We start from the raw sequence: 25,593 nt of genomic DNA, 5'->3' as shown, positions 1-25,593 counted from the left end.
ATTGCTCGTTGATAAAAAGAGAACACTACCATGAATATATGCATATGATGTCCAGCAAAAAGGAGATACAGAAGCAGTTTGAGGTAGGATTGTTACTCAAATTATCAAAGGTTATAATAAATCATTGTTTAAAATAAATGCAAAGACAGTTAATCATTATCCAGATAAAGGATATTGGTATAACGATAACTTGGATTAACAATTTTCGAAAATGATAGGGTTCGTGTATTATTGGAGGCATAAAATAAGCAATCGTGAATATGTTGTTGTTTTTTGTTTGAATGATCGTTTTCAATATTTTTGATTATTGTTTAAAAAATAAAACTTAGTTAACTTATTTCGTTCGGCTCTTCTCCACTTGTTCGGTAGCGTGTCGTGTGAGTAATTTTCATTTGGCGTTAGATAGACATTTCAAATCAGACTGTGTAAACCAGCCATTTTATACAAACTAAACTCATCCAAAACAAATCACTGAAGATCTGACATCGTTGTATAATTCAGAAGTGTGCTCAGTGTCTGTCTCTTACAAGAACAAACTGTGCTATAACATCAGGCCGAGGCCCGCGTCTTATCAAAGTATAGTGTGAAACTATGCGGATTTCCATTTACGAATTCAAAGGATGATTGCTAACTAGCCGTCAAATATCAAATCGGGACCGTAGTTTTGACTTCAAAATGGCGATCAATTCGAAATGGCAATATCGGATTTTTGATCAAAAGTTTAATTTGAATAAAGTCGAACACATCGAACCCCAAACATTAATTATAAACAACGATTGATTTGGATAAACGGAGCTCGGATTTACGGTGTTTAAATGTACTATGTAACTTCTACATATAAATTGTGCATGATTTACGTTAATGCTATTCATATATAATGTTGCATTCTGATTATACGTTAGAAAATGCAAATAAACCAAGAGCAAAAGTCGGATCAGGAACTACAGGCTACGGAAAAGAATCGGCTTCTAGTAAAAATGAACAGGAAACACGCAGATATACCAGGTACCACGACTATTATGATTGTAAAAGTGCAGCATTTCTTTAACTGACTGAGATAATATATTGCTTATATATCAAAAGCAACTATTTAGACGAATATACATGATATGAACATTTTCAAAATACGGTAATCGTACATTTAACTGTAATAATGTTAAATTATGTTTGTTATCTTGTTCAAAGGGCCGGTACCCATCCTTATGACCGTTGGTATCATCATTCCTTTGATTTTAATGTGCCATTTGCTGTTGTGGCGCGGTCTCTGCTGTTGCCGATTGATCATGCACCCTCATACGTACATGCCTAAATCCCGTCCCTGCTTTTGATGAAGAAACGTTGAAGTTTACTATATGTTCACATGATCTACATTATTTGTATTGTGCACTGTTAGGTGATGCCAACAGACCACGTCTTTATCTGTTTTTAAAACCAGGCGAATCTGATTACATCAATGCGATATACATCAACGTAAGTATATGTTCTAACCAAACTTGATAGAATGGTTTAAATATATAGCTGGATGAGATTCGTCAATCGCTCACTATGCCTCATTCTCAACAACGGGCGTGCGATAACATATTTTTAGATAGTTTTATTTTTATATTGATAGTTGTCATTTGATCTATGTTGACATAAACAGGTTAATTTGTCAGTTTAAAACATGTTTGTTTAACTAAAGAGGTAAAGTATTAAACTGAAATTGTAACGCTGACAAACGTTTTCGTTCAAGCTTTTGATGATATGATATTTTGTTGAAAGCATGTTAATCTAATAGCTCTATTTGGTTTGTAATAAAAAAAATACAGTCAGCAGAAGATTACATTTTATGATTTTAGGATAAGAACGATATAAATTTACCAGTAGAGTTCCTTTCCCTGTTGTTATAAATTGCAGCTGGCATTTGAGGCAGTTATTACTGATGAAGTTATTATCATTAAAGATTTATTATTTATTACGAAGGTGCCTCGATGTTAGACTTGTTGAGATTTGTTGGCTTGCTGACTCATATTTTTCATAACATTCGTTTTAAATAAACTGATAAAAAGGCAAAATAAATATTAAATAATACTCCGTATAAAGGCCTACCATACGTTAAAGACATAGTAAGACGAGTTAGTAAAAATGCGTATGTGTCACTTTCAACCTCTTTTTAGAGTTTCAAAACAAAGAACCGCTTCTTGGTTGCACAAACACCTCTACCTGACACAGTTTCCGATTTCATTGCACTTGTTGTTCAAGAAAACTGTTCCTGTATTGTTAGTATGGAAGCACAGGTAAATTATAGACAAGTCTGATTCTTTGAAAATGACTTTATGCTAGTACTTTGACACCGACCATTGGATGCTTCTCTGTATATGTAAATAGTGTTTAAGTGCTTCTCTTTTAATTGTTAAAATTATGTTTTTCACCAATAACCATTATGAACTAACGTCATTACACGTATATAGGTATATGTAAATAGTGTTTAAGTTTTATCATTACGTCCTTAAAAAAGCGTTTCAAATTGTATATTACCCTATAATGTTCATTATAAAGCGATGTTTACGTATTTAGCACTAAATATAATAATAGAATCTGAAAAATACAAAGAAATCTTAATCGAGTTGCCAGTTATGTAAAAGCCTCTATATCGTATTCAGATTTGAACAAAATAACTGGTTTCCTGTTACTTATATACTTTTACCCAGGGGATTGGCTTGTACGTTCCTGGTGACGATCAATCAATGATGAAAGGTGTGATTACCATACTTTCCACAAGAGTTCAAAGTACGAGACCCTTTGTAAAAAGAGAGCTGCATTTTAAACACGACGGAAAGGTATGAAAATACCAAAATGTCATATTTGTTTTGTTTGAAAACTGAAAAAAATGTTTTAACAGTTTCCTATGGTATATATATATAAACAAATATATTCTTTCTAGTCTAAAGTTAATGAAAAATAGCATAAGTAACAACAACCACAACCGCACCAACACCAACAACCGCAGCATCAGCAATAATAAAACTACCAACACCAAAAACAATAACAAACTGTTGTGCGTTTGCGATATTATATCGCAAGCATGATCTCTAAAAGATATTTCTCGCTGGATTTTAGACCAAGTCGGAGGTGAGAATACCACACTATGAATATTTAGATTGGGATAAAAATTACAATACTCCCAAGTCAGCAGAGCACTTTGTTGCCTTCATCAAAGAGGTTGAAAACGCATCCAAATCATCTCCATTGAACGGACCGATACTGGTGCATTGTATGTACGTACAATCTTTTTATGAGCTCAAAGTCGCCTTCAGATTTTGTCTTGGTGTTAATATTAAAAAAAAACTTTGATATTACAAGAAAATAATTAATTAATTAATACGGTCGTAGATACCAATCTTTACATGACATATTAACATTGTGACAGGAACGGCGCTGGTAAGAGCGGACTTTTATGTGTTGTCTTGACATTACTTGAAACACTGAGTGACGATAATGAAGTCAGTGTGGTCAATGCGGTAAGGAAAGTCAGAGCAAGACGACCACTTTCCATTCCAAATAAGGTAAATATAAAACTACTTTTATCAAACAAATCATTATAAATTACATATGCTTGGTATTATAATTGCACCACACTGGTACAATGAAAACAACAATGACAAACCAGTTGTAACTTTAACGATGAGTCTGTAGAGAGGCGCCAAGTTCAAAACCTAACATACACTGAACGAGAGACACATTGAATAACAACTGCTTGTTTAATACGAATGTACATGAATGATAATTGCATTTATTGCACAAGAATAAACTTTAATAGTTTGTATCTTTTGACTTTTTGAGTCCATCATATGTTTGTTTGTTACACTACTTAATATGTGTTCATTTGTTTTCAAGGTCGACATATTTGGTAGTGTTAATACCAATGTAGCATTCAGATAGCATAATACAATAAGTAACGTTCGTATTGTATCGCCCAGACGGCATCCTAGTGATGACGTTCATTATGTTATCGAATCACATTTTTACATTGGGAGTTTTCGTCTTTTTTACATTTTTAAAAACTGTCTATGCATGATCATTGTTTTGAATGCAGGTTTAATTTTTCAGGAACAATTTTACTTTTGCTACGAGTGTGTTCTACAATCCTTGAATGCAAAAGATGACGCTGTGTTCTACAACACAAGTGGGGATATCAAGAGGAAATGAGCAAGGCTGACCATTTTGGAACAATGAACGTCGATGTATTGCCCTTGGCAAGAACATATAAATATATACATTATAGATATATATGACATGTTCAGCTATATTACTTATAATTTGCACACATGTTGACATTATTAAACGTAACATGATTGCAATTCTGCATCACCGTATTCACATGCTTAAAAAACGCTTATGTTTATCTGTCTATCTAAACATTGTTTTGTGAATATCATTGTAAATATTTGCACAATTACTGCTATTACTATAAACTGTAGTGTGTTGTATTTGATCGAAACGAGATCCTATAGGAAAGGCTTAATATGCAAACTGATCGTGCGATAGGTAGCATTTGATAAGATACAGCGATAGGTCAATATATGCACACCACTTTCTGAACGGTAAGCTTGTCGATATAATAAAATGTACCACCCGGAACGCTCGTGATTGAAACTGGAACTGTGTGCGCGTTGTGTTTAATATCGGTCGTTAAGTGTATGTAGTGAATGCAGTAAGTGTTGCTATAATGTTTCATGAACGCATTGTACATTTTAATTATCATGTTGTTTTCTATATATATATTGCATTATGCCGAATACACAATAAATGCGAAACGTGTAAAGAAAAAAGTCAAAACGATTAAAAAGTTTTTTATTCCTTTTTTCTATAAGAATTGCTGTATTTAAACGAACCTTTAAGTATGTTTTGAATGCTTTTGGTGTTGATAAATGTTTTAAAGAAGAGATGTATTGTACGAAAAGATTTTCACGTAACAGAAAATTTTATTGAATATCTATATTCATATTTTATTTTTTATAAAAGTTATTTTTTTATCTAAAAATAGTTTTCTGATAAAATTCTACGTTTTCTACCAACTTGCATTGGCCTTAAACTTACACTTCAAGTAATAATAAAAAAGGCAGAATTTGGAATGATCAACAAGTTTAAATGAACAAAAATATCATGCCTCATGCCTCACTCAAACTTATATGACATTCGTATTAAAGTTCATAGATGAATCTGAAAACAGGATTATTGTCTGTTTACTTTATTTACATTGTATGATAGCATTTTATGCATTGCAATATTTTGATAGTTCTCCATATAAACCTATTTCAAACATATATGTTGTATATATTATAATACCGAATAAAATATCTTCTCTCTGTGACTGTTTGGATCAAGTTCATTTGTCTGTGACGTTATAACACACTTCCAAAGATAAGCCTCAACACATTAAGATATACATATGGAGAAATAAATCAGTGAATCAGTGAATCATGTTTTTGATATATAACAGTGCCTGATTCTAAATAAATAATGACATTATTACAATGATGCTTATGTTATATTTAGTTAAAAATTTTGCATACTATTAGTAATGTTCCTTGTTTTTGTCATTTCCTTCCATATCGGACAGTAACAATAAGAATGGGCGTAACCGTACAGAACTCAATTATACCACATTTGTTTTGTTACACAGTACAAAACTGCAGCCCTCATGATATAAATCACACACCTGTTCTAAAACGCTCGTGTACAATGTCAATTACTCTGGTTGTGGGTGCCGTTCTTCCACTTATTTCTATCCTGATTAAGATGTCGAGTTCTCCTACAAAGCTGTTCAAATTTAGGGGTTTCGCAACTGTATTCCAATACATTTAGGCGACATTATACATTAAGGTTTAGTGTCGTCTATAAATGCGATACAATACATTCACCCATGACGCTCGAATCGGCCCCGTCAGCAAAGCAGGCATCAATATTTATAATTAAAACCTGATATTAACCAAACAACTCCAATATTCGGCCCCTCCTCATTAACACAACAATATACTTAAATATTGAGAGGACAAAAGATATTAATTATTAAAACATTTTTTTTAATCTTAGTACCGGTGTTATGTAGTATGATTTCCATGCTCATTTAAAATATCAGATGAATCGCTCCTCGAAATACCAGTGTTTTATCACTTTCAAATATAAAGTTTCTTTATTTAGTATTTGGGATTGTGGGAAGTTTTGCTATATTAACATTGAAATAGGAATTATTTGTGATTCGGCACACTGGATCGGTGAAATATTTAATGTAGGTAAACTCTAGCTAGGATCCTACAACCCCTATATAATTCACTTGAATGAAAAAGCGATCAAGGATTATGACCGCTGGTAACAATCATATTTCACAATTCACGTATGATATTTTGAAACACTTGTAAATCATAAGAGCAATACTCAATCGTGTCACGTAACAAAATATCCCGTTGGGGGGGGGGGGGGGGGGCACGAAAATGTGTGAATCGTTTTCCTTTACGTTAATTTGTTGGGCATTTTTTAAATATTTTGTTTCTGTTTTTTTAACCATAAAAATGACATAAAACAAACAAAAAAAACTTTGTTGTATGTCAAACAAAACAAAGCATTAGAGCAAACATATAAGACCGAGTCAAATCATGACGAGGTGAAGTGGTGAAGGTAACGTTGGCTAGTGGTGAAATATCGCTTGATCGTGGTAGTAAACACGACCAGAGGTAAGTGAATAAATTTATTTAACAGTAATTAATTGATCAAAATCAGGCAGCAACTGATTGGTACTTTTTCGCAAAAAAAATGTAAATAAATGGGAGAACAAGTGTATGAATAACTTGAGGAAAGCTGTTAATCAAATTAAGATAACAAATTAAAATGCAAATAAGGCTAGTGGAAGAAAAGTATTAAGAATAACAGTATTTCGATCGAAATTTTATTTAGATATACCAGCTTTAAATATATTTCTGTATGGGAGAGCACTGCTATTAAAATTAAATATTTTCTAGTTGTTGTCATCGCCTATTAAAGCTTTTACGTTTCTGTTTCATGTTTTCACTTGTTATTTCTTATTTCAGTCGTGTACATAGACAGTTGACACAATTGGCACATCTTGGTATCCTCCTTTCCCAATTTGATTTAAAAAAAAGTTTAATTCTAAACATATAAGCTTATTTATTCGATAGGCATACTTTTTCTTGGATGACAATAAATCCGAAAACGCTATATATTTGTATTATTATTCTCCTAGAAAACGTCTGTGAATTAGTTAGTGATAAAATGCCCTAATCGTTTACGTTAAATCACATTCCAAAAGCTTGCTTCTGTTCGAGGTAATAATCCTTAGACACAAATCACATGACCTGGTGACTACTATTAGAATACCGAACTTTGTTTTATCAAGTGACTGTGTATACACATGTTCAAATTTGGATTTTATTTCAATTGAAATTCGTCCCAGTTTTTGCTCTCATGAAGATTAAATTACGCATATATATGGCATACAATCTAACCTCTTGAAGTAACACATTCAATTTCATAATCAACAAAACATCAGGGTCTTGTTTCACAAAACATTTGAAGTCATTTCCGCACTGAAGCCATTTTCCTTAGTTAAGTGTCACACTAACACTAACTTCATAATATCTAAACTATAATATTTGTCATAACACTTAAATCAAAGTTCAAACATTAATGGAAACAAAATTTTATAAAAATATTTTAATTTGACTAAGCAATTGTTCAGGAAAGTGATTTAAGTTAGGAAATGACTTAGATGTTTTTTGAATACCGACCAAACTCATCGTATCAAGTGAGAACTAATGCACATCCACTTTTTCAAATCCTAAGGTTTACAAACTCAAATAGTTATTGACGTAATGTCTTATAGTTGTACAATGCTTCAAAGGCAGCATACGCATATGTTGGCAGTGGATACAATACATAGCAAGTATTTTTGTTAACATTCGTCAAAGATATTCCTGGCTATAAGTTTCTTTACAACACCACCGAGTATAAGTTAATATAAATCTTGCTAGGTCATTGGCCATTGTATACATATGCGATATAATTCTAGTTAAAGCTCCTTAACATCATTGACTCATTCCTACACTACGGGTTCTTGAAAGTGCAACTGTGTAAAGCTCTGTCACAGGGGTCACTCCAGTTAAATGTATTTCACGTCATAGTGTAACCTGCTGTGCATTTTATATCACGAGGTCCACTAGGAATTGATTCAACCATGTCAACCTGGAATATCTCAGTTTCACTTAAACAAACTTGCCAAGACCAGACACCTAAACAACACGCTGATATTAGACTAAAGCTGTCTATTACTAATCAAATCTGTCCAAATCACTAAATGTTTACTTGCACAAACTGTCATCATTATTGTTGCCCTTATCATCATTTAACCTATCATTACCAGCTGTGAATCATATTATTGGTGTTTTCTTCAAAAAAGTATGGGTTGGTGTGTACATTAGATATCCTTTGCTATATCATATATGTACAGGGTCGTCTAGTTTATTACGCATCTCCATCCTTAGGAGGTTATCAATTTGATATAAAATGGTAAATGATCATTGAAATGTTAGACTCTACCAAGATGGATGCCAAATTTTTAAGACGTGCAGCGGTTTGCTAAGTAATTCACTTGTAAAGCAATGAGTATTAAATAATTATATGACAAAACGTATCACCAAATGAATTCAGTCTGATTATAGTTCATTGAATGGGCAAACTTAAACTACACAATTATTAAGCTCCTCAATCAGCTGTATGCCTTAATGTTTCGACTTTCTGGATGTTTCATGACTATTCGGGTAAAGTTTTATAGAGGTCTGCAACAAGACACTCTTCACCGAGGCTAGTCATGTACCATTTCAACATTATAATACACCGTTTACGTTTTCATAAATCACTTGTGTCAGGAAAAGTTTCTATCAAAAACAACATCATACTTATTATGGTTTTATTAACATACAAAAAGGATTGTTAACATGTTTATCTCAAATGCAGACGTTTGTATTTTGATGTACGCTGCGGAATAAGTACTCAAGGAATTATCACAATCTTAGAACTTTTTTATGATTGTTTTGGGTTAACTGTACCGAAGGATTACTTTACTGTTCGTGTAGTAATCAATCCTACGTTTCTGCTAATATAATTTTAATAAAAACAATAAAAGCATAAATCATGAGTTCCATAAAAGATCACTTTTAGCCCATGTCAGTGAGAATGTTTTATAAGCGTATAAATATCAATCTATTCATCATGTATTCTTGTATGTGTATCCGTCACTGTTAAGCAATCCATTGAGTTTATCTGCCCAACCATTTGTTGGAATCATTAAATTGTTTGGTTTTAGATATCGAGATGATACTCTTGTGCTTAAATATAAGATATAATCATAACGAACTTCGAGAATTTTTACTTCAGTATTGGTATACCTGTTTAAGTCATGTCCATTGTTTAATTGGTAATAAATGGACACCGGACAAAACACATAGCAGCAAACGTTCAACGCAAAACAAATGCATGAAAAGTTGTGTCAGGGGAACAAATCAATACAAGAATATCATAGCATATATATATATATTTAACAATATTATTTCCCTTTAGCTATAGGTGTTAAAAACAGTTGGTATACATAATAAGTTATTTGTGTAATGTTTAAGAATTCTTTGATTTAAAAAGTGTCAAGTAGGCGTTAAAGGATTTATGTGCCATAAGAGAACCAATAAAATAAATATTGTGCACGTACATCATTTGAGTTTATGCATGAAAGTGCATGGAATCCCGAGTCTAAAAGAGTTCTATTTATAATATCTTGACAATAAACACAAACATTTGGTTCTAGGGGTTGTATTATGTCAGCCAATCACCAAATCGGTATTCATGATTTGAACACTTTGAATACTAATTATAAATTTAAATGGCATTTTAATAGAATATAAAGTTACACATTTAAACAAGTTTCAATGTATCTATAATAAGAACGCCGACTTAAAATGTTTGTAAATTCATACCAGTTTTATATCTACTCCAAAACAATAATTATCATAACTCAAGTCAGTTAGTCAGTGATTGATATGATTGTTCAATATATAATACTCGTAAGGATAGAACATAATTTTCAAAATAAACAATTAACATTTTGCTGTGAATTAAGCACTATTTTAACGCATTCTCTAAGGTGCATTCTACTACGATAATTATCTTAGCTTGTTCAAGAGATTTTGCAATAGTGTTAGTTGTCTGGGTCTTGTGGTTGTTTGTTAATATGTACTCTACCTTAGAAGCAACTCGTACAAACGTATGGGGTGTGGTGTCAGCGTTATTGATTGTCGTAGCAGATCAAACTACAATCGCAACTTAACCGTAGCTAAAGCTCTTCGCATGGTAAAAACCGTGCGCGATAAGAAGCAATGCGTATCAAACGTTTTGTTTTTTCATTTATTATCATGAAATTGGTTTCGATGTCTGTGTGAACAATGGTCAATCTTAACTTACACTTCTGTTAAGCTTGGCAATTTTCAATTAAATGTTTTAGCTTAAATAATATAGAAAAGTAGAACGTTTACTGCATTTATACCTTTCAAGCATTATGTCTCTAATGTATATCTGAAACATCTAATACATTATGTAAATATTGAAAATGTCGTTGAAAACCCCACGTCCTAACCTCAATATATAAGTGGGTTGGAAATAAAAAATAGACAAGAGCATAGCTTTTATTTTGGTTTGATACAAAGAGAGAGGAAAAAGCCTGTTACGGTTTCGATACAGTTTCCAAGCACAACATACGGTTGGTGAACAGAAAAAAGTCGGGGACTTAAAAGATGACAAATGACAAAAATAGTGTAAAGAAACCGGCCTTAAAATTATATAGTTAGACTCTATGTTATACTTAATCTATGAGGTTCTTCGACAATAGATGTCTCGGCGGGGGAATTACTATATCGATTTTGCTTGTTTGATAATAGCTTCTCATTTAATTTTGGGTTAGGTAGGTTGATAAGTGTCAACGGAGATAGGTGTATACTTCTGTCTTTTTCGACAGGCATTGTAAGTGAAAAACAGACCATATTGATAGCAGCACTTGGAGCGGGTCTTGGAGGAGGCATTGTGGGAATTATAATCCTTGCAATAATTGCAATATTTGGTCTCGTAAAAGGTTAGTAACAATGGTGACAAACACATACATTTAACACGTTATTAATAAATAGAACAAAAGACAGCACGGGTAAAAAATTATTAAAACTGATATTAAGTGAACTCAAAATATTGTATTAAACCGGCTCTCATGCATACATGTATCTCTAGACAAAAACAATACAATGTATAGCTTTTGACTGAATATGATGTTTATATCCCGTTTAATTGACCATAGATAGTGATATTTCCCTAAACAACCCTGCTTTCATTATATGTATACAATTACATACACACAATGACGACAATGATGTGCATTATATTTCCAGACGCATATCTCGCCATAGCGTACAGCAAGAAAGACGCCATGTCCTGTTACACACACGTGTTTGTTATCAAAACAACATTTTTACAGAGAATATAAGTATCTGTTGGTTGGCACCTGACAACTGCTCGACTAATGAAAAGGCCGCAATTATACAACGCGAAAAATAGCATTTTTTTATATCAATGTACTGAGTTTTTTTTCTTCTGGAAATATGTTACGACGTAATTAATCGACCAATTATGTATTTCAGGCGAAGGTCGAACACGGAACACAATGATTCACTTTATGACGGTAAAGTTATTCAATAAATGTGTATCGTTTCGATTGATTTGCATTTTTGAACTATCTATTTCAGCCTACTAGCTTTGTCTTTGGCACAAACGGCAATTATAAAAACGAAGTCAGTTTATAATTATGTAGTCAATACGAATCCTTTAACAACTTTATTTTTAAGTTATACGGTTCACATAATTAAAATGGTATGTTTATAGGCTTTCTTTGCACGTAATCACATATGTTTCAATGCTTTAGCCCGAAGATATTATGATACAGTGGATGCTAATGTTCGTGAGGTTGAGCTCAATGATCTTAGGTATGAGACTCTTCAAGGAACAGATGTTCACACGATGGATCAAACAACTGACTATTCAAACGTCTCTGAACATGTAAACGACAACATCACATACGTAAGAAACATTAATATGATAGTCATGTCAGGATAACAGTTTTACTGAAATTGATTTACATTCGAAACCTGTTGGCTCGATATCGCTTGGCTCGATGTCCTCGTCGTCTCTAGTTTGATGTAAAGGACTTTGAACTTTTAAAGTTTAAGTAATGCGTATTACCTACTCTACATCGATTTTGATGCAATTAACATCTCACATTTTGTTTATATTATATTTTAACATTAAATGGTATATTTATTCACACAAACAATCTGTTAACAAAGCAAAGTTGTATGCAGATGTAACTGAACTTAAATCGGGCATTATTTAAAACTTCATTTTTAAGCACAACCTTTATTTCAGCAAAACGTTCATGGTGGATCATTATCTGATTGAGTCTTAACAAAGATAGACAGTGTTTCCAATGTTCATGGCGGATCATTATCTGATTGAGTCTTAACAAAGATAGACAGTGTTTCCTATGATCATGGCGGATCATTATCTGATTGAGTCTTAACAAAGAAAGACAGTGTTTCCTATGTTCATGGCGGATCATTATCTGATTGAGTCTTAACAAAGAAAGACAGTGTTTCCAATGTTCATTGTGGATCATTATCTGATTGAGTCTTAACAAAGATAGACAGTGTTTCCAATGTTCATGGCGGATCATTATCTGATTGAGTCTTAACAAAGAAAGACGGTGTTTCCTATGTTCATGGCGGATCATTATCTGATTGATTTTTAACAAAGAAAGACGGTGTTTCCTATGTTCATGGCGGATCATTATCTGATTGAGTCTTAACACAGAAAGACAGTGTTTCCTATGTTCATGGCGAATCATTATCTGATTGAGTCTTAACAAAGATAGACAGTGTTTCCTATGGTGATGGCAGCAACTGTGATCAGACGAAGGTCAAAAAGGACACACACGAGAAACAGTTATTTATCATATTGTAAATTCAAGTTTGCAGGTCACATATTGTATGATATTATTGTATGTAGATCTGAATTGTTAAACATATATTATCAATATACTTTTGCATGAATTTAATTCGTTATCAACATAATGATACATTACAGACGGTTATATAGACATAGACCTTGTTCCGGTAAAAAAGTGATACTTGAAACAAATCCCATGTTTTTTATTCAGAGCCATAAAGAAAACCAATGTATTCAAGTGAAAAAACATGTTGCTTTTCTCATAGTTTTTCATTTCCATTGAATACAACAGACACAAACAGTGCACATTTGATTGTGTTATGAAGGTTTGAGGAATGTTGTTACAAAACATCTATTCTTGATGAACGCGTAAAACCAGCACCACATCGTTTCACCATTGTATTTGTATCTGTAAATAAATGTGTTTTATAACAGTCAAGGTGTTAACTTGCAAAACTTGTTCTACTGTATCCGTAACAAAGGTCTTACGCCGAATAACCAAAATACATGTTGAAAACATATTGACTGGGCAGCTCACTTTCATAGTTAGTTTGAAATGACTTATTAACATTAGAAGGAGAACAATAACAGAGAAAATTAGTTATCGCCTAAAAGAGTCAATCAAACATCGAGTAATGACGATTATTCCGGAATTATCTTATTTGTATATGTTAACAAATACGAGCTGAACTACGAATTAATTACTTAACAGGCATGGATGTAATTAAAACAAATAATTTAACATTTTCGATTTAAAAAAGCACACTATCAATCAGGTAGTAACGGATATAAAATTTTAGATTTACCATTACACTACGTATAAATCGTATTTCTATATAGTTTTTGTTGTCCTCAAACGGCCTATATCTTTTAACGTTTGTAAAATATGAAGTTATTAGGTATGTAGACTCTTTAGTACAATGACCGTAAAGGTTCTGATTTTATAATACTCATATCATAACGAAATATATCAAGTAAGAAAAGATATTCAATTGCAAACAGAAAGTTATTTATAGCATGTATGCCCTCGATTCCTGGAATCGGCATCTCATTTTCCGAATATGTCACTGGATCTGGTACATCTAAATGGGGATCCACTCTTATGTTATGGCTTTTGGCGCGGTTTTCGATAACACAGTCGTCAAATCGGATTCTCAAATCGGAATCCATGCGTGCACTGTCAATATGCCGACTACGACATCTAGAATGGTAGTATAGTACCAAGATAATGCGTGCACCAACAAATGCTATTCCGTCATTCCGTCATATCCGAGGTGTAATCACGCTCACTTGGAAGCGACCATCCAAGCGTCGTCCAATAATTTTGGCCATTCCGGTGGCAAGCCTGCGTATTGCCTTTTGGCGATGAACGTCCTATCAAAATGCATGCCAAACTCTCTTTCAGTTTTATTAACGAAAATGATTTGTACTAAATATATGAACCAATTTAACAGTTTTTTGCTTAACATGTAATGGATTCCTCTAAAACCATACTATAAACAGTTAAAAAGCGCGTTTTAATTGAAATAGGCAAATCTTTTCTGAAATATGTTAATATTTCACAATGAATTCGTACCTTCTGGTCTAAGTGTTTCTTGGTTCTTATTCAAGGACAATTTGGTTTCTGGTAGAGTACCATTCCTCAACGCCCGAATACCATACCTTAAACTCTTCAAATTTGATAATCATTAAATTTCAAAACTGTTCTATATAATGGATGAGTCTCTTTAAGGTATTTTTCGTAACGGACAATCCGTCTATGTCATCAGCAAGCATAAAAGCATACATATAATCGATATTGGTGTTTATGTATATTCAAACATCCAAACATTGTTCTATTTCACGTTTTCCCATTACGGCAGCATGAATGCTTAATGCTTGTTGACGATGAGCATCAGTCCCATCGTATTGCATACAAACTTCTTTTTTGTTTCATTAACGGGTAGGTACTAGACATTTTAACCAGTTGAATAGTTACTGGATATTCAGGGTGATGAATACCTCCGTACTTTTCATTTGATACTCGAGCGCACGACTATGGCGCATTTATACAAGGAGTGGGCATGCAATACATGCAGAGAAAAGGTAGCTCCTGTATAGTTCTACGTTTATTTGGTACGAATATACACAGATTCTTAACGAGAATATATTTAGACGGTATAATTTCTTTTACATTAATTGAAATTAGATAGCATAGACAAATATAACCTTATTTAATTATATAATGCAAATCGATCACAATGATTACTTAGTGGACTTGTTGGATACTGGTAAAGTTTTGTGAACGGTTCAAATGTGACAGTATTTCTTGTGTTGGCCTATAACCAATGAATTAATGTCTACCACTGCAAAATCAAAATAGTAGTTTATAGCAAGCTGTTCTTTCTATTATCCTAATAATAATCAAATGTTCATACGATAAGTCATTACGTTTTTACAGATTCGTTCGACATGACAAACAACATATAACTTAGAGACCTATCCGAACCAACATTAATATATCGGCAAAATATTTGCATTTACATATTACAGAAAATGCTTGTATATTTCACTCCATATAGGGATTGAAATGTTGATAGAGGAAGGAAAATAACTATATGTGCACATTTGTCGAATATAGCGATGGGGGCATCCAAACATTTTCCCATTTCAAGTATACTCATTCCGGCGGCGAGCATTCTTATTATGTGATGACGATGTGCATTGGTTATATATTATATCATATTGTTTGCAAACTTCCGATATGTTTTATTAACGAATACGACTTGTACTAAACATGTGATCAAATTGAGCAATTAATTGCTAATCCAGTTAAACAGAGTGTCTGTTTATTATATGGGCCCCTTCTAAATAAATGACCTATGCGATTGACAAATGAGACATCTTGATTGATGGACTCCCATTTCCTTTCAGTATATACAGGGCGAAACACCGGGATCCATTATTGAATTAGGTGCTGGGTCAGCAATCAACCATATCAGTACAAACTCATAGAGGAACCTTCGACCTCCCACTCAGTAGTCTGACGCCCTAACCACTAGGCCACGGAGGTTGTTATAGATATGGATAAATACCACATAATACACATGATACACATGACACTCGAGTTAGGAGGCATTTGTACAAGGGATGAGTTAACAATACATGTAGCAGAATAACATGTATATTTCCCGTCATTTATGAATGCATATCTTGATAGAGTAAGCAAAATAATATGTGTAAATTGGTCGAAGACAGTGAAATTTATCTACAGTGAACAGCTAATATCTTATGGGCAGGATTGCTGAACAGGTAATGCAATCTTACAGAAAAATGAGTTCAAAATGAAATAAAACGTTTTGGATTTCATTTTTGAAGGCAGTGTAGTCATAGCATCATCCCAATGAACTGAATATTTAACTATAAATTGCAGCAATTATAAAATGTATTCCGACTGCTGCTTTTATTCACTTCCTGAATGAAAAAGTCTTCCTGATTGTTGTTTTGCTTGAACTAGAATAGTTTAAGTAGAATTATCAAGTATGCACTTAAGACAACTTGCATGGTGCATCTGTTACATTGTTTATGTAGATTGGGTATGACAGAATAACGTAGCTTTGGTCTGAAATATTTTAGCTTTAAAAGTTAAGTGTACAATAATAGCTTATGTTCAGAAAGTCGTGCTAAAAATGCAGAAGTATTGCTTTGTATACTATATAAGACAAAACAACATCAAGACAAAAGTTTGTGTTTACAAGCCGTATCATTTTACATTCATGAGACCAAAACATCTTGAAAACATACATTGATATGAAGAGCTTTATTTATTTTCAGAATTAGGTAGTTCAGTATGGCAATATATTATAAACAAGTTATTACGGGAGTGCGATGCTTGTTGCACAAAAAGCTTCCGAAAATATTAACCACTGTTATTTTTTTACAATAAGTGAATGTCTAGGTACTCGAATAAATTTACAATTTCTTTGTTTTACTATCTTAAAGTTTGAAGATGTCATAAGTTATGCATCTTTCTTTATCAAAGACTATAACATTTTACGTTGTTTGGTGTTTATTGTTAATTCCCATATTTGGCTGTAGCCTCAGCCATGCGAGCAGAGTTATTCATTAACTTATCAAGATAAAAATACAACCTATATTTTCAGTTAATGTAATTGCAATTCATTAAGAACAAGGCTAAATCATTAATTATTTCGACTTTCATGGGTGTTTAAAGTTTCACCTACTGCCACTCATCCAATACACTTCCATGTGGCAATATGTCAGGCAATATAGTTGTATTCTTAGTCAGTTAGATGACCTGAAGTAGCATCTTAATGATTATGGAGGGCTCGCTCCGCCCAATCTTAGCATCACTACCTGTCAACTTACTATTTCTAAAACCAAACAGCTCTATAATTGGGCCCTTTTTAAATAAAAAACAAACAATCAATAGGCTTATATAGTGGACAGACAAGGTATTTATTATTCAATCATCATGAAGCTTAGAGACAGTATTTAAGATTTGAATATCACCATCAATTTAGACCGTCAATTGGAATACCGCAGTACCTCAGGTACACCGGGCTTCAACGTAAGACCATTTGAGGATGCGTAACTTAGGTAGTGCGCCCTCCCCCACCACTTTCCCCCGGAATACAAGAAATAGCCTGTTTACTTGTGCTTTCTGGGATGATGGTCCTCCTCAAAGAATATTTGTGGTGATGTAAGTCTAAAATTGTACATTCTTTGTAATATTTGCATTGTTCAATTTCCTACAGAAACGTTCTTAGACAATTTTAACCTGAATCTAGTGAATTTTCCTTCATACATTGACAACATTTTAAATTTACAACAATGGGTTGCTACGTTTACCTTAAGATTGAAAGTATATGTGTTTTAACAATACTGATGCCCTCGACGAGTTACATCATTAATGTTATTAAAGTATAGTTAGGATCTTACAACCGCTGTGTTTGTTAGATGAATGACATTGGCACAAATGAATGATTGTTGGTAAAAATGTAACACACATTTCTCGTTTCATTTAATTTAAGTGACACTTGTCTAAATTTTAAAAATCGGATTAGTAATTTTTGGAAGCTCCTTCGACAAAGGAAAAGCGAAAAGAGAGAAGTATATTGGCAGATGAATTATTTTACCAGTCAAGATTGGGAGCAAGTTGATCACTCCATTAATGTTTCTTACACATTAAGAAGTTATTTGGGCGTTGGGACGTTATGCTTGAATCTATTATTCCAATATTGTTTTTGTGCTGATCTTGTGGGTAGACGTACAGGATTTAACACAATACGATGTATGGTTATACGGTTGGATTTAAAAAAAAATTGAAAATCAACAACACGGTCAGCGTAGACTATAAGTATCTTCCATGGCCGAGAGTGTAAGATAGGTTCATCCCGACCCTCGCGCAGTCTACGCTGACCGTGTTGTTGATTTTCAATTGTTTTTTTAAAAAAAACACCCTGCGCGAGGGTCGGGATGAACCTATCTTATACGAGCGGCTATGGTAGATGCTTTTTCTCCCACCCCAGTTAAACAAAATTAAGTAAAAGTATATTTTTGGCATAGTGAAAATAATTGCGTATGGATATGCGATAGCACGTGGTTGTCATGGATATACGCGTAGTGATCCAGTTAATGTTAATAGTCAAATCAGTCTGTTTAAATAGTTCTAAGGAGAATGAAGCATTATTTCTTGAATGGTGCCTGAAACTGTTTTATGGTGACATTTGAAGCGAGAAATAATTAATTAGCGTTCTAAATATTACCATAAGACAAGATTTCCTTGATGCTACTGACGACAGTCTTCAACAAGGGAGGTAATTACAATGTGGTAAAAGGAGTTCCATACGGGCATTTTATCTTCGCCCGTGGGCAAGATAAAAATATCTAGCATGGTTAAATTATTGGATCTACTTATCTGAGGTGGGAGAAAACGCTATCTGCAATGGTTTAACTGACCAATATCATGTAACTGTTTTTTGTGAAGATTATTGATATAAACATGTTTTGTGTATGAATACGGTGGTTACGTTTCTTTTTATCACAAATTGCAAGAAAGTATATTCAAACATTAATGGGTTCCTTATCTTTCTTCATGTATACTTTACTCCACCGGGTAATGACGAGCATATAGTGAACCCATATTGAGCTTTAACCTAACACAGCGGATTATAGCTCCTTGGATATGTTTTTTTTATATCGCATTTGTTTTCCTAAACGCTCGTTCGACGTGATATCACTTCTTTTTCATTATAAGTCGTAAGATTTCTGTAACAGCATGATGTCAGCCATCTTGTTATTCTGCGAAACGTCCGCTGTTTTTAGGTAAAGATTAGTCATATATAAGGTGCCTGATCCTTTTGAAAGGTTTATGTTTATATTCCAAGACGCAATGCTTTGTTCGAAGCCTTTCTTTTCGTTAGTAGTGTTCTGTTTAATATCGCTGTCATTATTCTCTTAAAACAATGTTTGTGGCTATCACAAGACTGCCATTCAATTTGTTGTTACTGCCATCATTTTGGTAGGCACCGCCAACGTTTTTTTTTTGGGGGGGGGAATGCCATCATGTCTCGTGGCAGAAGCTTTCCGCCAACTTTAGGCAAGTACCCGAGAATAAAAGAGCAACTAGTTTCAGTGACAAGAGTTTGAGTCGAGCCTTTGTTCAGAGAAAAACCTCGTAGCGTCTGGTTCAGGAACAGAGGTACGTTTAAACTAAGTAAATGACTTTTATAACGTTAGAGCAGTTAAACATAAATAACTACTATACATATTAAATTCGTATCAATTATACATTTACTCTTATTTTTGCAAACGTCCCATTTTGATAAAATTGGTTAATTTCGTATATACAGAATATACATGCATATAAGGGATAACTTATGAACCGGTCAATTGTAAGCACGTCCCCCCCTAAGGTCCGGGGAATAGCGGAGACTTTAAATTTCGGTCTAGCCAAGCCCGGATAAAATTTAATTGCTGGTATAATCCCCGCCAAATGCCACCCCGCACCAAAGGGACCCAAGGTAAGGCCCAATCCCGGCTATTGTTTGACAGGAAGACAAAACCGCCGCATTACCTGACACTGCAGGGCCAACTGGAAGGTAAAACCACGGCCCATTTCCCCTACTATCCTCAGTATACCTCTTGACTTTGTGGGGGGGGGGGGGCTTGGTTACAATTGACTGGTGCATAAGGGCAGTAACAATGAAAAGCAAGTAGGGTGACGTGTATGAGTTATCTTGCTACGAGTGCCCATACCACAATTGTATTGAAGTCGCGCTATACAACATGAAATAAGATCGTGAGATTCGTGTTTTATACAACATATTGATATACTAATACGATAAGATATTAAAAAAAAAAAACATGCGAAAGATCCTAATAAGATGTTATCTAACAGAAAATACTTAATAATACTGTATGAATTATTATGCTCAGTTTAAGTGTTGTTTCAATTAATGTATTTTCCAAATGCAATAAAAACGTAAATCTTACAAGCTGCGTCGAATACGGAGTTGGAATTTGTACAGTGTGTAGTGCAATATCAAAAGGAGAAAATTTAAGATCATAGTTTAACCGACAGCGGAATCTAAAACTTAACATAATAGCCGGTGTCCAAATCAAAATTTATGTCGAGTACTAGTGTGGATCTAGGGTATCCCCCTAACACGTTTGTTGGGAATATTTATTGAAGTGTACCGTAAATCCGTAAATACGCAAAAGAAATACAAGAAGTCTTAGTTTCGCCCCATCATCCTCTTATCGTCTGTTAAGCAACATTCATACGTGTAGTTTACTATGATAACAACTTGAAGTAATCTCTGAAAAAACAAACAATAATGATACTTCATAAACCAGTAGATACATTCATCACTATACTATATCACCGCTGTTAGTGGGGTGCCAGATGAAATTTTCCAGCACGCCATTTTACTGGATTCAGACATACACAAATGCCTCAGTTATGCGCCGACGATTTCGGCAGAAGAAATTATTCAATATATATATATACTGTAAAATAATTTTGACAAAAAGGTATAAAATGTGATCTAATTCATTGTATCATGGAATTGCAAATGAAATAGGTTGTGCTAATTTTTTAATTTTTTTTTCTGTAAATTGAGAACGAGCAATGTGGTACCATAGATGATAGATATGATATGATTTGTCGAAGTTGAACTTTTCAAAAACATTAAGAAATATTTTAATCAAAATATGTACTGTTATTGCATACAATCTAAGGTACTTTCAACAAACGATCCTTAAATTTCAATAGTAATTTCATGTTATAAAATCAGTCTTGAAACATTTAATTATGAGTTAAAGAAAATATACTTATACAATATTTTTTATCATGTGCTGGTATCAAATTCCTATGCAACACACGAAGATTGAAGTCCGAAAAACAAAAATTGCGATACTATACCAAATATGTTTGACTCCTCCAGATATGCGCCATATGCAGACAAAAAATATGTGTACAGACATATTAAACAATACATAAAATTCCCGGAGCTTTAGATTTCTCGGCGGTCATCTCTGAATGCTATGTTTAGACCGGTCGCTCTCTGCAATAAGTAAGTTCATAGTAATGCTAAGTTTGTCCATGAATTCATTTAATAATGCAATGGAGGTTACAAGTACACGAGTTGCCTATAGTTAAAGAATGCACTATTAAATGTACAATGAAAAGGACTAAAAGACATTAAACGGTATACACACTACGTACACCGCAACACAGACATACCAAATATTAATAGAAATATCTTCATGTATTTCGGTCGTGTTTTGACCCTTATGCTGTATATATGAACAAGTTTGTCATTTGTTTTATTCTGCATATATTATTGAGAAACCTGCTCCACGAGTTGGATAGTATACTATCGAGTAGCTTCTTGTTTTTCTTTGTAAAACGTCTTTTACAAAGTAGTTCATTATTGCCACAATATTATTACATATCCATGTGGTTCATTTTTGTTATGTTCTGGTTGTTGTTGTCCCCAATCTTCCATTCATACCAACAAGTTTACAATGTTTTATGTGTACGATGCCAAGTGCTAAATTTATTCTAATATTAATGCAAACATATACTGATGACATAGCTGAAGTCATTTGGTCAAATGTAATAATTATGAATCTATTTCTGTAGAAAATCCCTCGGGAAACAGTGTTTTTAGGTGTACCAGCTAAAGACATAATTGTAAGTAAAGGAACATTGCCATTAGAATATAATAGCCTTCGCAATCGACTTTTCGCATATAATCGCACTAATGTAAGTTGTTTCTTTAGTTTATTGGTAATCGAGTTTTACTATCGAGAAACAAAAATGTCTCCTTATAAAATGAGTTCAAAGTGAAATAAACCTCCTAGCTTCTACATTAAGTAGCGCGTCTCCAGACATGTGTCTTAATTTTACATTATATCTCTTGCTTGCAACACTGTTTAATGATAATTTTAAAATGGATGATACTTCTGTCGGGATGAAATGGATATTTAACACAACAGTTTAATAAATATTAAACCTACAGTTGTTTAAGAGTTAGGAAATCTAGACACTTTAATACATAATGACAAAAATATCCTCAAGTGCAGTGTACGCGTGTGTTGTTCTTTTTATACTTGTGCGAGGTAAGGTTTTTTCTGTTGGCAAAATATTATTAAAAAGCTTGTATTTATATCAACAATTAAAGATCCATATTTTGTGATTAACGTTTACATCAAACGCATATAATCCCAATTCGAAAACATATTTGCATAAAAGCCCAGTACACTACATTGACGAAAAATGAACACGTCTGTCATTAATAGTTTATAGTGATATTAAAACAATTGAATTTATATTGTCTAAAAAAATAATATTGAACACAAATAATAGATTTATATGATTGTTAAATCAAGGTCAATGCTAAGTTCGAAAGTCGTTGACACTGTCTTAAACGATAATATTGTAAATTTATATTAATTTATAAATATATATAAATTAATATTAATATAAATGTTCAGTGTCAAATAGTCTTGTAACTATGATTGCATTCATGTTAAATTTTACAATGTTCAATACATGCATTATCTGTAATAATAATAGCATCTGTCGTGCAAAACATATCACTTAATATGTTTTGTGTTTAATTTAAGATACATTGACTGACTCATTTCAATAATACAGTTTTATTTTTGTAACTATTAATCAGTGTTCATGTAATTTTGGAAAAATAATTGTACTGCATCCAAAGACAATAGGCAATACAACAGAACTTGAAATTGCATATGAATGCATTATTGCTCAGTTATTGGTTGTTGTTCTTTACAGTTGGCTGTGCACAGGTGTGTTTAAAGTGCCGGTGTTGTAAGCAATTACATCACAGAAAATGTACGAGTACAGGCCAATGTTATTACGGATGTATATACGGTTATCATGGAAGAAATTGTAACTATAAATGTTCATCTCAGAATTGCCTAAGCTGTCACCAATACATAGGCAATATCTGTTTAGAATGTAAATCCGGATACTATTTGTACAATTATAATTGTTATGATTGTAAATCAAATTGCAAATCATGCGATTTTATACGTCGTTGCCAGTCGTGTTATGACGGCTACTGGGGAAATACATGCCAACAAAAGTGCAAAGGAAAGTGTGTATCGTGCAGACAGGATGGATATTGTCTATCCTGTGAACCAGGATATACTGGAAGCACTTGTGACAAGTGTGCAATTGGTCGGTTTGGAAAGACCTGTCAATATGAATGTTCTAAGGATTGCACCAATGGACATTGTGATGTGGAAAATGCTATATGCCGGTGCAATTCAAACTATAAAGGTGAAACCTGTGACCAGTGTGCAAATGGACGGTTTGGAAAGAACTGTCAATATTTGTGTTCTAGGGATTGCATAAACGGACATTGTGATGAGGTGAATGCTATATGCCGGTGTAATCTAAACTATAAAGGTAAAACCTGTGACCAGTGTTCGAGTGGACGATTTGGAAATAAATGTGAGCAGTCTTGTTCACTTGGCTGTAATTTTGGTAACTGCACGCGATACACAGGATTATGTTCTTGCAAGTTTGGCTGGAGCGGTCAAAGATGCAACACATGTATGTATGAATATCATAGGGACTATTGTGGATATAAGTGTGAACTAAATGTAAAGAACCTCACGTGTACAAGTATGCAGCGCTTTTGACTGCTTAGCAAAATAAGTGTTCCTTTCTTTAAAGAATTAACCAAACAACCTGATAAATCTGCAACAATACCAGAATGTTCGTGTCTACACAAACTTTACCGGTTTTGTAATTATATTATAAAAAATATATTGATTTGTATTTTATTTAACTCAAGTCGTTTCTTTAGTAATTGAAACAGATGTTAAACAGCACAGACAATCAATTGCAGCACTGGTAGGAGGAGTTGGCGGAGGAGCTGTAGCTTTTGCTGGCATTGTGGTTATTGGACTTGTTTTGCTTCGAAGAAGGTACATTACTAAATAATTAATATGTGATAAAGCATCCAATGTAAAACAAGGCTTGTTAATAAGTCGTTGGCGTTAATTTAAAATGTTGTTGCCAGGGTACCCCAAATACTGCTGACTGATCACTAGCAAAAAAATAGTTGACCAAATGCTCCTTACATATAAAGTTTAATTTGTATTTGTGTTCTTTATGTCAACTTAATTCAGACTAATTTCTATACACCGATTTCGCAACTTTTCAAGTAAAAAAGTGCATGTTTGTAATATAGTTTTTGATACATTTAAAAAAAAAAATCTCTACACACAACACGCTCAAATGATACCAACATAAGATGGGGTCACCAGCCATCCAATATATTTACTATTGTGCATTTGATATATAAGGTTGAAAAAACTACATGCATTTCAATCAAGAATACTTTATAGCTTACTTTGATTATAGAAAATGGAATGGAATCCCCATGTTATTTCAGAAGAGAAAATTCAAGCAAAAACAAGAGCAAACCAAAAAAACAAGAACCTGAGAATTGTTCCGCCTTGTACGCAACTGTGAACGAAGGAAGTAAGTATCCTTCTGTATAACCTGTAACTGATGTTATAGGTTTGTTATGCCTACCAATAGTTTAACAGATATGGGATAAATATGCTACTGCATTATGAAGTTTCCAAACTTTGCAGTGCTATAAAATAATGCAAAATAAGTAATAAAAACCTCGAGAAAAAGTACTTCGTTGCACGTTTAGCAAAAGGGCTTATTGAAAAGGCTACTGGATATTAACGATTTGGAACGAAAATCGTATAAATAAAAAAGGTTTGTTTTCGTATCCTTAGGAGCAAAGGAGGATACCAATACTGTCCACTCTGTAACCATCACAGAAAACCCAAATTACCAGAGTCCACCACCGAAGAGCTCTGGCAAAAACAAAAGGCATATTATGACTGAAGAAAATCTTGAAATTGGTAAGCTTGTTATCTTAATTGTAAATCTGTAGTCTGTATAATCACACAAAAACACTTTGCCGAAAAATTACGATGTTT

At 33.4% G+C, this 25,593-nt stretch overlaps 1 protein-coding gene across 4 annotated transcripts in view; it reads left to right on the top strand.

Moving 5' to 3' along the window:
- Window positions 1-25,593, top strand: part of LOC128206753 (receptor-type tyrosine-protein phosphatase kappa-like) — a 43,187-nt gene that overhangs the window by 6,426 nt on the left and 11,168 nt on the right. The window contains exons 1-5 of one of the 4 annotated variants that reach the window (XM_052909429.1): window positions 22,478-22,713; window positions 23,396-24,181; window positions 24,480-24,558; window positions 25,032-25,117; window positions 25,387-25,515. The exons of 1 other annotated variant lie outside the window; for it this stretch is intronic. In XM_052909429.1, the coding sequence (XP_052765389.1) occupies window positions 22,653-22,713; window positions 23,396-24,181; window positions 24,480-24,558; window positions 25,032-25,117; window positions 25,387-25,515 (1,141 nt within the window). In that variant the 5' untranslated portion in view covers window positions 22,478-22,652. Of the gene's footprint in view, window positions 1-22,477; window positions 22,714-23,395; window positions 24,182-24,479; window positions 24,559-24,997; window positions 25,118-25,386; window positions 25,516-25,593 lie in introns of those variants that run through there. 2 more of the 4 variants (XM_052909428.1, XM_052909430.1) reach the window with 2 other exon arrangements.

Source organism: Mya arenaria, chromosome 10 (assembly GCF_026914265.1).
Source record: "Mya arenaria isolate MELC-2E11 chromosome 10, ASM2691426v1".
Taxonomy (NCBI): domain Eukaryota; kingdom Metazoa; phylum Mollusca; class Bivalvia; order Myida; family Myidae; genus Mya; species Mya arenaria.
Note: the sequence above shows the minus strand (reverse complement) of the source record. Positions and strands in the feature narration are given on the sequence as shown.